Source organism: Gavia stellata, chromosome 6 (assembly GCF_030936135.1).
Source record: "Gavia stellata isolate bGavSte3 chromosome 6, bGavSte3.hap2, whole genome shotgun sequence".
Classification (NCBI taxonomy): domain Eukaryota; kingdom Metazoa; phylum Chordata; class Aves; order Gaviiformes; family Gaviidae; genus Gavia; species Gavia stellata.
The window spans coordinates 27,214,973-27,228,174 of NC_082599.1; the positions used below are offsets into that span (position 1 = coordinate 27,214,973).

A 13,202-nucleotide genomic window follows, 5' to 3' on the forward strand; every position below is an offset into this window, starting at 1 on the left:
TCTCTGGAGATATTCAAAACTCGCCTGGACACATTCCTGTGCAATCTGCTCTGGGTGAACCTGCTCTGGCGGGGGGGTTGGACTAGACGATCTCCAGAAGTCCCTTCCAACCCTTATCATCCTGTGATTCTGTGATTCTGTGACTTCAAGGAAAAGGGAATGACAAGGAACCACTTTGAAAGGTTTTGTTGTTGGACACAGGATGGCTAAGTTGAACACCTTGTGCTCTTACAAATTACTGAGACAACGTCTTCCTGCAGGCAAAATTGCAGAGTTTGACAGAAGTTTTTTGATCATCAGAGTCCGATGTCCTTCTCCTTGACCAAACTCATGTTGTTTTCTCAAGGCAAATAGATAATTATTCAGCGTTAGAGCAAGGGCGCGGCAGGTAGTTTTCAAGAGACTTAATGGGGATAATGAAATAATAGGACTAAATCTTTCTGTATGATCCATTGCTGTTTTCCTTTCTAGTTAATTGATTTTCTTCATAAGAAAAATTCCATAATTTTTATAGACTTGTTTTTCGTTCAAATAATTTGAAATTTGAATTTTGCTATTGTAGGAAATACAACATCATTTATTTTAATTAATGCCTCTCTAGTTTAATTAGATGATTATCAGAACTTTCTAAATATGATTTTAATTTTTTGATGCAGTGTTCCAGATAATAAGTAACATAAATATTCTTTTAGCTGCATGTTGTTTATAATCTAGTTTAATTGGTATGATACTCTTGGATTAATGCAGTTAAAGAGAAATTTGGCATCAACTAGGATTATCTGATGAACCCAGACTGCAGCTGGGAGGCAGACTGCGGGATGAAATGACAGTACTTTTTTACCTGTCATGGATGATCTGATGCCTGGTATAAATCCAGAAACCAGCTTATGATGCTTCTAAAGGTTAATTAAATGGACAATTTGGGCATGAGCAGCACTAGCTTATGTTCTGAGTAGCACTCGTTTGTGTGAGGCAGAGAGAACATATCACCTCCAGATGGCCCAGCTTTAAAGTAGACTGAACTGCGTGAAACTGCGCTTGATACTTCCTTTGGTTTCTCACGCTATTGGGAAGTTTGTCTCCCTTAGATAAGTGAAGGGATAGCAAAGCACAACAACTGTTCACCTGTGATGGTTGGGGACATACTTCTGCCATATTTTAAACTGAAGAATGATGGAGTAACGTATCTCTAGCTTTTTCTTCTGCCAGTTCCAAAATTACTGAAGGTGAGGCAAACACAGAAGAAAAAAAAGTGTTTCTGTACATTAGAAGTGAAAGGTGCCTGGAATTAATTTATTCAAATTCAACAGAACAAAAAGGACTGTGTATATTAGTCTAATATAAATTTCAAATCAATTTGAAGGAGCACCTGTCTGCTTTCAACTGTAGTTGTATATTGAACATAGTATTGACCATATACAACAAAACTAGCTCAAAGGTGACTTGAGAAGCAGAACAGTACAGAACAGTTGGTATAGAAAGTGTCTGTCTTTAATTTCAGGATTTTTGGTACCACAAAGCATACACATTTGCATCGTTTTTAATGATTTTGTCTCATTCTATCTCACTACTATTCCGCAATTTATATAAAGTTCTGCTGATAATTTGTGAGCGACATGTAAGAACACATCACGGAAGACACTTCCTCTTTCTTCAAGTTATGTCTTCCAGGCAACTGCACCAAGTAACCCCGGTCGTGTCTACCTCTTCAACATTGATATCTTGCCCCGTTTTGTCTCAGTGGAATTAAATCTTCCTGCTTTTCTGGATTTAGGTCATCTTTTTTGAGCTTGAAAAAACAATATTGCACATGGTGTCTATAATGGCACAAATACTTCTCAATCCTAATAGAATACTACCTTGCAATATGTCATGTCACACAACAGTTTGCTGGCTTGTGAATCTTGTCATTAACTATACAGATCATCTTCATTAGTGGTTTGCTATTGAAGCATTCTAAGATACAGCAATCATTCTTATTACTTTGTGCCTAAGTACTTGTACTTGCCGTGTTGAATTTGAAAACTCAAGATCATTCCGTTCTTGCTGGGCAATACCTCAGTTGTCTGTGTTGGTGATGTCTCCCAAGTTTGTGTCACCAGCAAATTTCATTAGTGTATTCCTATTCTTCTATAAAGATCATTAATGGAAACATTCAATAGGTTTTGCCCAAAGGGTGATATCCAAGAGGAGCTCCAATAGTACCCTCCCTGCACATCAGCACTTCCTCTTTTAATACAACCTGATGCAATTTCCCCTTTACCAAGTTCCTTACCCACATTTCTACTTTTGTCCTAATTCTTATATTTTCAAAATTTTAACTCATAATTACCTAGTAGCATCAATTTTAGTTTGCTTGGGTCCAACAGGATTTTTCCTGTTCTGCTTTTCTCTAGAAAATCCATTTTTGTAATAAACAAATCAGGTTGGTTTTAAATAAGATATCACTGGTAAACAGAATTATCTTTTCTTTCCAAATGCATTCTGAGGCTGTGCAGATTGCCAAAACCAACAACCTCTGTTTTCACAAATTTTAATTTCTGTACAGTCTTTCCTGTAGATGTCTTGCTTTGTCAGCTATATTGTGAATCTTTTTGTAATCTCTTGTAAAATATATCTTTAGTTTTGAAGCATCCTTTATATGCCTCATGTTTTTTCTCATTCTCTTTTCATTTCTGTGGGTGAAACACTTTTGTTTGCCTCCTCAATCTTCTTCAGTTTTGTTGGTTTTCATCTGCAAGATTTAACTTTAGTTTGACCTGTGGCAGTTCTTACAGTCTAACATCCGAACTGTAGCTTACTTTGATGATTAATCTCTTTCCTTCCTTGTAGGCCATCTCCTGTTTTCTGAAGTGATTTTCATTCAGTTAGACTTGAAGCTATTTCATGCAAGTTTTGGGGTTTTGTGCTGATGATGTAAATGCCAGATACGTGTTCTTGTTTTTTTTTTTTTTTTTTTTTTTTAACTAAGGATATGCATTGCCTATCTTTGATCATAATATTGACCTTAAAAATTGAAGCCAACCTTGCTTTTTGTCAAATCTATTTAGATGCATGGCTGGACTCAAGAACACAGTGGAGAAGAAAACTTGAGGCTCAAGTATGTTGTGATTTGAATGGTGAAGTGACCAGCCCTGGTTGCTTATATGGCAGTAGCTGTATCATATGCCTTTTGATGATGTCTTGCTTCTTTACTAGAAGGGGCCCTCACAGCATGCTCTGTAAGTTGTTGAGTGAGAGGCACTACAGGGCCAGTGGTGTGGACCTGCCAAAAATGAGTTATGGAGACCCCACTGAAGTAACCTTTTCCCAGAGCTATGCTGTATCATAAGTTGATTTTAAATAGTCATTTCTTGAGTGTTTGAAGCAAACTGTCAACCGTCACATCTGGGAGTACTTGAACATTCCCATTAGTAAGGCATTTGTTCTTTAATCTGTATTTGGGTGGTTAGTCCCCTGTGACGCCATGCTTGCAGGAACTGTTTACATTTCTGATAACATCACAGTGCTCATTGTTCTTCTATAGACCTTCCACGGACCTTTATCTAATCTCTTCAGTAGCTGTTCCACAACAAAGGGATGTGTGATGTAAATCACTGTGTATGCTCCCATCCTTTTCACACTACTTCAATACAATGTCATATTTCTTATTCCGACTCTTGTGTGTCCTTCATTTATTATTTAGTCTCCAGGTGTATGATTGTCCAGTGTTTGTGTCCGAGTATTATGAGCATCAGTACTTCAGATTCCTTCAGTTTGTTGGCCTTCATTATTTTACAGATTTCATATCAAGTCCCTTGGACAGATTTGGCATAGTCCTTTCATTGACTGAATAGCGATATTGCTACTGTTTTTATCCACATTAGTCCTATCTCTTTCCCCTGCTGTTCATCATTATCCGCTTCTAAGTTCCTTTAGCAGTAGCTATATCCGATATTCCCTTGTCTTATACCTTATACAATTTTCTCACATCATTTTTCCCCAGTTCCTTCATTAACAAGACTTTTTTTCAGCCATGCTGACCTCAGTCCCAGTTTATCTTGTAAATGAAGATCAGATACTTGGTTTTGCTTTATGTTTAGAGCCTTTGGGAAGAAGGTTCATGTGCAGATTGACATGGGTGTGTATGAAGGTATAACCAGCTGACTTAAATGTGCCTGCCCACTCCACTTGGTGTGTGACTCTTACCCTCCAGGTCTGCTGCCTCCCTCAGTAGGTGGGCTCTTATGGACTTGATAGTCTCACTAGATTTACAGGCGCTATTAGGGGTGTGGTGGAGTTCTCTTATACCATCACCTACTTATAGCTAAATATCTGTTGGAGAGTCTTCCTCAGTTGGGGTTTTGGTTGAAGAAGTTCAGTTGCAGGGGAAAGAAGTCAGCCCTTTGGAAATTCTGCTGGAGTGTATATAGTAACTAATGATTCACTCTGGCTGTCTGTTGCAACTAGGGCTGCTTGTAGTGTGATGTGAACACTCACGGATGAAAATAAGATTGCTTTTTGCCGGGGGTATAAATAGCAGGTGTTTAGAACTCCTTCATGCACAGGCATTCTTATCATTTAGACTTGGCCTTTTGAAAGTTTACTGGCTTTGAATTTTTTACGCCATTCTGACCAAGAACATGCAGGAAGGGCGTGTACGTATATCTTTATGCATACACAGATATTGAGGCTTATGTTTGTTTAAGTCAGGACTCTGAAATTAATGGCCTCCTCAGTGACTAACAAGCACAGTAACAGAAACGCGTAATAGATCACCACAGACTGAAATGTTTCTGGCCCAAATTTTTGACGACCAAATTTATTTAGGGAAATTTTTCTGCTTTCATCCACTGGGATGAAGACTCCACCTAAAGGAGGGTGAGAGAAGTGGTCTGGTTTCCCTGGCTTGCCTTGTAAGAGTTGTCCAGACGGGTCTGCCTTGTGCAGCCTGGAAGGGTTAGAGGACTTGGGGGATATGAAGGGAGAACCAAATATTAGCTGTCTGTCTGAGAGCAAGGGAGTGACTCTGCCAGCTTATCCCTCCTTCACAAGAATAACCCTTCATTTCCTATATTTTGAAATAGGTATCAAGACGACAGCTGTGAGAAAAGGTGATGAATATGTCATAAATGGTGGTAAGATGTGGACTACGTCCGGGTGCCAAGCGGACTGGATGTGCCTGCTGGCAAACACCAGTGAAGGACCTCCCCATCGAAATAAATCTCTTATATGTCTGCCAATGAATCTACCTGGTAATAACACAGAACTCTTTCTCTTCTAATTTGATTTTATTGGTGGTTTTGTGTATGCCCAATACAAGAAGGAAAGGTGTTTGACAGAAAAGACTGCACCCATAAATGCTCTTTTAAGTTAGGTGTTTCACTGTCATACGAAGTTGGTTCTGAAATGCATCTGCACACTTCCACAAAAAAGTAAGGGAGAAGAGGAAATGAGAAGTAGTTAAATATTTTGCAGACTTCAGCTTGTGACTCCCAAATAATTTTATATGGAGAGCCCTTTTTGCCAAAAGCAAGTTGTTCAGATACATTTGCATGGGAATATTTCATAACCTTCTGTGAGAATGAATAGACAAGTCACGCCAAGGACAAAATGCCTCAAAGAAATCATTAAAAGTAGAGCCAACTCTTTTTTTTTGTTTTTTTTTTTTTTGAAAGTTGCAACATCCAGTGTCTTTTAGTTTTGGAGAAGTTCCACAAAACTTTTATCGTGGTTTTCTGTCCCCAAAAGGCATGAAGATGCAAACAGTCCGCAAAATAAATAATTACTTTATTTACATAGATCTTTGCTACATATGAACTATATGTAAAATATTCTTAAATTATCTTTCCAAAATAGCATTAAACGCTCCTGTTTTGTATGAGGACTGGTGAACAGAATATATACTCCTTTTTTCAATGAATGAAGAAGTATTTTTAAGCTTGCTGTCGTATTTCTTCAGAAAATATTGAAAGTGATTCTCAAACGTGAAAATAAAAGGATAGAGAGTTTACAGATTTCAAACTTGGGAAATATGTGGGAACTGCCTCCCAAAACAATCTTATCCCACATGCCAACACCTGCTCCCCGGAGCCCATGGGCAAGTATCTCACTCTGTTAGGGTGGGTTTGCTGACCAGCTGTATTGAATAGTAGAAGGATGCAATACTGTGCTGTGATTGTATTGTGTGGATGGTCCTGATCTTCCTCTGATAACCGTCCTTCACCACCTAACCTGGTGGGCTTGCTGAAGAGAAGTGCAGGCATACCCAGGGTGCTTCATGGCTGTGCTCTGTGAAGGGATCTTTTTGCCAGGGTGCTACTATCATTATCAGTTTAAATTACAAAAATAGTCTGTGAGTTAAATGTGGGCTGGAGTGAAAGCTTCAAAGATCCTGGAAGCAGGGTTTTGTTTTTGGAGAAGACTAACAGACTGGTAATTTGGGTGAAGACACTGAAGAAATACATTCTGATCTAAGGGTACAAGTTTCAGTGGTACAATCCACATGGTGTCTGTTCCTGAGTAGTCTGCAGACCTTACAGCAATAATGCGCTATATGTGTAAAGGGCATCATTCAGAGAGGATACAGTTAAGGTTATGTTGGTGGGACCTTTTGTAGTTTTAACACCTGTTCAAAAGTTTTTAAACCTTTCTGGCTTTCACTCATTTTAATATTTAAAAATTATGTAACATTAATTTATATAATATATGATATATATAATATAGTTTAACACATATTTTAAATAGATAATATCTATTTAATACATAATAATGTATATTAATGTATTTACATGTTACTATAAAATATTAAAATCTATGGCATTTTTGTTCATTCAATTCAGAGTATTTTACGTACAAAATATATATCATGATCAGCATTTCACATGTAGGAACACCACCATGGCAGTGAAGTGAAGGTACATATGTTCACTTAATGGATCAGACTGAGAACAAAACCCAGGTCTCCAATGTTGCAAAAGAGGGTGATGAGAGCTACTTAAAAGAATGTCTTGTAAGTGTATTTCAGTATGGAGTAAGTCAAGCAAGTAAGTGAGTTGCCTTGGGAATTAAGCAAGTTCTGAGTGAGTTGTGAGTTTCTACAACCTCTGCTCATGCAAGACAGGCTTTGAATGGGAGCTCACAGAAGACGGACCTGAGCTGCTTCACTAGTTGTTGACTTTGTACTTATTGGTAAGTGATGACCAAACATGTAACTCAGAGCCAGAATCTCCCTGAATTTCTAGGTAAACTCACTTACCAGCCATCTGCATGAAGTCCTCCTTGAGATTTTTCATGAAACGGTCAGAGTGCAAATGCAATACTATTTCTCTGAGATCAGTTTTCCAAAAACAACAAAGCAGCCAACGCACTGTTAGAGGCAGATCAAACATACAGAAATTGACTTGGAGGTTTTCAGTTACTTTGCTTATTCCAAAAAGGCATGTGAGTCATTGTACCTTTGGGGGCGGAAGGTGTTAGGTCACACAGCCTATACACAGACCTTCTTTACCTGCATTAAATAGATTTTTGAGTAGAAAAATTGCCTGAGTTGCTTGAAGCTGATCTACAGAAGTGTAGAAGTCTTCCTAGAAACAAGAATTGTGCTCCTCAAAGTGTATATGCTTTCATTCTTCTGTGTGATACAGATACTGACCTCCAAAAGGGTCACTGTACCAAGATTGGTGACCTTTTGAAATGAAGTATTAAGACGATTGATTGTGCTCTGTGGGTGGGTCATATCAGAAGTGAGATTTTTCAGGAAGACAAAGAGGAGAAGTATGAAAAAGGCTGCCGTTTGACACAGATGTGAGGAGGAAGCTCCAGCAGTTTTGATACATCCTAAGGATTTCTCTCTGCCAAAGACTGTGCTCCTTGGAGGGCAGCAGACCAAGACTGTACGGGAAGTGTCTGGAGGACACCACCGAGTGATGCACTATCAAGCATCTGTAGATGTATGTGTGTCAAAGCTCAAGAATGAGTGCAATGGAGAATGCATGTGTTATGTCTGACTAATTGCTGCAGTCACCAGCATATACGGCTGGGTAAGGAAGGGATCCGTGGTGCAGTGGTAACTCATTCCTTGCTAGCAGCTGGAAGGACATGGGAGACTAGTCCAGCATTTTTCATGAAAATCTTAATTGTTTCATACTTGTATAATGTGGTGATAAAAAAAAAGAAAAAAAAAGTTCCAAGTCGGAAAGCAAATTATTAACTTCAACAACTGGTAGTTTATTGGAGATAGGAAGTAGGATTTGCTTCTTCTAATTTTAGGTGTGTACAGTGTCTATTGTGGGGTGAAGCAAATCATGGTCTTGATTTGACAGATGCTGCTGAATACATTTCTCATAAAGGGAATTTGGATAACGGCAGTGTGGATTCACAGTAGATATCCAAATTAGGTGAATACTCCTCATACTAATGATGTCTTAAAAAAAAAAAAAGCTGAATTTCTCATATGATGAAAGAGAATCTAACAAGTCGTAAAATGTCTGTGTGTAAGATACATAGACAAATGTCTTGCAGCCCTAATCTGGTAACTATTTGTGCGCTGGTTTGTCCTCTGAGTCCTCAGATAGCACTAGGGTAGATTGCAAGTAGGAGATAATAAAGAGAAGAGCATCCAGGAAAAGGGAAAGAGCATGTTTCTCAGGTTGCTATTTAAAATGTGTCTCTTTCCATTTGTAATGGCACTACACAGTGTCAGGAGAGAGAGACTGCCTTTCTCTCAAGATAGAATATAGGAAATAAAAGAGATTGTCAGAAGGCTGGAGGAGTGGGAGAAAATGAAAAATCAAAGATGCCTGGGAAGAACTGCCCAGGAAGAGATATAGCAATCCATCTCAGTGATACTGCTGCAAGTAGCACAAACGGCTCTGTTGTTAGAGTGATTTTAGTAAGTCAGGCACTTGGCGTTGCTAAATTGAGATTTGTGTGTTATTGGATGGCTTGTGATTTATTTAATACAGACAAACTCCAGGAGTTGTCTGGGCAGATGACTTCTGCTGCTGCTGGTAGTTTTTAGTATATCTTCATTCTCGTCATAAGAGGTACTATAATTGAACTAAGTAAAGGAAGATTTTGATGCCCATATTGTAGCCAAAGAGATGATTATGTATCATTGTCTTTAAAAAAGAGAAAATGTAAAGCATTTGCTAGCAACAAAGGGGGCACTACATGAAGCTGATGCAGTTCGGCCTCCTTCTGAATGAGAAATATGAATTAATCTAAGAGCAAGTGAAACTGGTAAGGCACAACAAAGGGGGAATGCTGCTGGATTTAGGAAACTTGAACACCCAGCCCTATCTGGAAGAAGTATGGATAGAAATCATTAGCTCCTCTAACCAAACCTGTAAGAGCTTTCAACTGTTGTTTTATGTGGATCTGGGGAAATACACAACAGGATTGATTTAGCAATATAAAGAACTGGCAGCAGTTGTACTTTTTCCAGCAGAGTTCTTAGTAAACCACCCACTAACAAGAGCAGTAAGTGCATCTTCATATGGGTGAGGAGCAGTGATTGCATAAAAGCAGCTGGAAGTAGACTGAAGACATGATCTCTGAGACTCTCAAAGAAGCCAAGCAGTAATATTCCAATGGGGTAAGATGTTCCAGAAATCATTTGGGCCTGTAAATGGTTCAGTGTGTGTTTGTTTAGCTCTGATTTTAATACAGAAACAAACCACAAATGCTTTCTTGGCATGACTGGGTGCAAATTGCTGGATAAATTTCAATCCAAGAGTCAAAAATTTTTATACAGCTGTCCTGATTTTCTTCCTGTGTTGAACACATATCAAAGCAAGCATTCCTAACACTTAATCTGTTTATAGATTGGCTGGTGGAGAAAAATCTTGAGTGGAAGGCATGAAAGTCTATGTGGACCTTATTCTGAGAGCAGTCTTGGGAGCTGGAAATAGTGTCAACATTTCATCTCTGCGGAGAGATGAAACCTTCCATAACCTTATTCTGTGCAGCCCGAGAGAGTGAATTTGAAGGGAATGACTGCCAAATTTTTCTGCCTGCAAAACCAAAGTAATTTTCACATGGCTGAAGGTTTCCTGTCAGTAGAAGTTGAGATGTCTATGTTAGTTAAGAAAGAGATGTTCACTGAAAGCTGTGAAGGATAGCAAGGTACAAACAAGTACAGAGAGGGACCACAACAATCTGTGTGGTGACCAACTCCTACTAAGCCGTGTTAGAGAGTAGTAGAGGATTGAAAAAAAAGAAATAGAAAAAAAAGGAAAATATTACCAGAATACCTCCTCATCAGAAAACTGGTTAGAATACCATGTATGTGAGTAGTAAAATGTTTGGTTTTCTGCAAAGACATGTATGCTGATTTGGAGGACTGTTTTTCTACATATATTGACTTGGCAGATGTAATCAGCATGTTTTGCACAAATCCTCCTACCAGGTTGTTGGCCTCAGTTTATCTCTGAGATATTCTTGACTTCCATCCCGAATATTTGCATTAGCCCCAGAGCAACTGGAGACAAGGGATTTGCCACAAAAAATCAGTAGATGTCTGTTAAACTCTCATGACACAGTGGTAAGCCATGCTTGCATCTGAACAATAGCAAGAAAGAACTTGTAGCTAGACAAAAACAAACAACAGGAAGGAGTCCTACCTGGTGTGACTAAGTAGCTGAAGTCTTACGTGGCCAAACCTGAAGGAACCGCGTTCGTGTCCAACAGACCATTGCATGTGGAGTCCGAGTCAGTGCTGTGTAGGGAGGTCTGTGGGGGAGCAAACCCTCTTCACAAGCATGTCCACATGAAAACTCAGAGGAATGAATTGTGATCATTATGAACCCTTCTATGACTACTTAGATGAACTAAACAGTATTTTGTAGGCCATCACAAAATACATAGTTTTAACAAAATTTGGAGTTGATACAGGATTTTTTCATGTTTGTAGCAGTTTTGAATTTGAGTCCAACTTTTTATTATCAGGAAAAAGTGGTGTGGTGTGATTATAAACTCGCTCTTCTACAGGTACCAGAAAAAATCAGGATAGGCTAGAAAGGGGAGGATAAATGTGGAAGACAGACAAGGAAGAGGATTTCCAGGAGGAGAAATTCTCTAGTTGCAGCTTAAAACATAGCTCTGTTTTTGTCATTATTAAATATTTCTTTACTGTTTCACAGCAGTGCAGGCGCTCAGCAAATACTGCTAAACTGAATTCCAGCATTTTACTATAGTGCACTGAAAATCAGACATAAGCAAATAAGTATTGCATTGTTTCAAGATGTGCATGAAGTAAGATTATTACTACTAGCAAACAATTATTATTTGGAGACATAATGAAAAGTGGGACTTTTACAATTGCAGTTTCTGATTTGCTAGTTAAATAGAATGGAAAAAACTCTTAAAAATAGGATGTGGGACATTTTACTCTTAATTTCCAGAATACCATTGTGTTTTTCCTAGAGGTAGGTTTCACTGTAGTCTTGGCACATACCTTCATATCTGCAGTCTTCGCTTTCTTAAAATGCTGTACTTGTACATAGTGCTTCTATTTTTTGTGGCCTTTCTAATACCCCTTTTTCTTCAGGCATTCATGTTGCTAAAAAGATAGACAAACTGGGCATGAGGTCATCGGACACAGCTCAGATTTTTTTTGAAGACGTAAGGGTCCCCAGCAAAAACCTCATCGGTGAGGAAGGAAAGGGTTTTACATATCAGATGTTGCAATTCCAAGAAGAGCGGCTGTGGGGAGTAGCCACTGGTAAGTCATCATTTGTGCTTCTGGGGCCGGGCAGGGACATAGGGGTCACCCTTCCCGTGACTAAGAGCACTTTCCTTTTATTGCAGATTGCAATGATCTCTTATGACCTGTTTTTGAAATCTGTCATAGCCTGGATACAGACAACCTTCCCTTTCTGTAGGAAAACTTGAAATAGAAAGTATTTTGTGAGGCATCACAGAGCCTGGTTTTGCCTTGTTTCTTTTTCTTGGTGGTCTTCAGCTGATAAGAAAATAGGGCATCATGTTATGTCTGCTACAAAGATAGTACAAAGGCTACCAAAATACTGGAATGAAATAGAGGGATGGTGACTTTTCCTGTAGTACAGTAAGCTATGATATTTATCCTGGATTTTAGAAAATTGACTTAGTGGCTGTGTAAAGCAGTGGCTCTTAGAGGTTGCAAGAGCTTTGTTTTGCAGATCTGTTTTACCTCTGTACACTTGGGACATAAGTAGTACAGCACCAAATTCCTTTCCCTGAAGTTATGCTGTCACAGGGTTCCTGTTACTCTGAACTCAGGCCATACTCAAATCCACATATTTGAGTTATACAGATTCTGGATATTCCAGGTAACCAGATCCAAGTCTGAATTGTCCATTTTCAGCCTCCCAACCACCCCCTGGTCCCACAGTGTTTGCTTCTTCAACTTAAATATAATGTGGTTCACTGTAAGAAGATTGTGCCTCTTTAAATTTCAGGGTTATATAAATAATCTCACCATACTCGTGCTTCTGTGCATACCCTGTCAGTTACTGTCTGTGTGTGGCTGGGGAATCGGGAACTCTTAAGAAGCGATTTTCTGATTCAGTGACCCTGTTGTGGGTTGATCCCAGACCAAATATTTCAGAGTTCAAATGCTTTAAAAAATCTTTGGTTTGGGCCAAAATTCTTAGTTCAGCCTGAGATAAATAGTAAATGTGAGAGTAGTTTTAGCAAAAAACAGGAGGTTAGACTTGCAAGGGATGCCACTGCAGACTCGGGCAAGGAGGAGACATGGTCCTATTGCTGGTCCTGCTTTAATTGAGGCATACGCAGACTGCAAGGATGCGCATTGTGCATTTTTATGCTCAGTTTGAAGTCTAAGTTAAATGAAACGATCAGAAACTCTGGGATGCAGTGGTACTCCCCAGGCAGCAGAGTAACCCGCAGCATTAGTCATGACCCAGGCAAAAGTGACACACACTGACAGCATCAAATCACAAAGCCTGGCAGGTTAGATCACTCCTGTTAAAACCACTGGCAGCTTGGTACTGTCCAGCCTTGCACAACTGCCCGGCCGTCACCATGCTCTGCCAGGAAGTGGGACACCAGGTTTCAATTCTTCTTTTTGCCCCGAAAAACATAGCGGGAGCAGGCGAACCCTTGCCCTGGATGAGCAGTCTGGGAAGGGCATCTTGGCTCCCTCCACCATGGCCAGGCAGGGGCCATCAGGGAGGAAGAGCCTTGGAGCTCAGCCAGGGAGAGGGAGCTGCCTCCTG

At 39.4% G+C, this 13,202-nt stretch overlaps 1 protein-coding gene across 2 annotated transcripts in view; it reads left to right on the top strand.

The window, feature by feature from the left end:
* Positions 1-13,202, top strand: part of LOC104254824 (probable acyl-CoA dehydrogenase 6) — a 91,095-nt gene that overhangs the window by 64,008 nt on the left and 13,885 nt on the right. For both annotated transcript variants that reach the window (XR_009484038.1, XM_059818920.1), the window contains exons 5-6: positions 5,067-5,234; positions 11,531-11,704. Coding sequence is in view for 1 of the 2 variants with exons in the window: in XM_059818920.1 (XP_059674903.1) it covers positions 5,067-5,234; positions 11,531-11,704 (342 nt within the window). In the remaining variant the exon portion in view is untranslated. The remainder of the gene's footprint in view (positions 1-5,066; positions 5,235-11,530; positions 11,705-13,202) is intronic.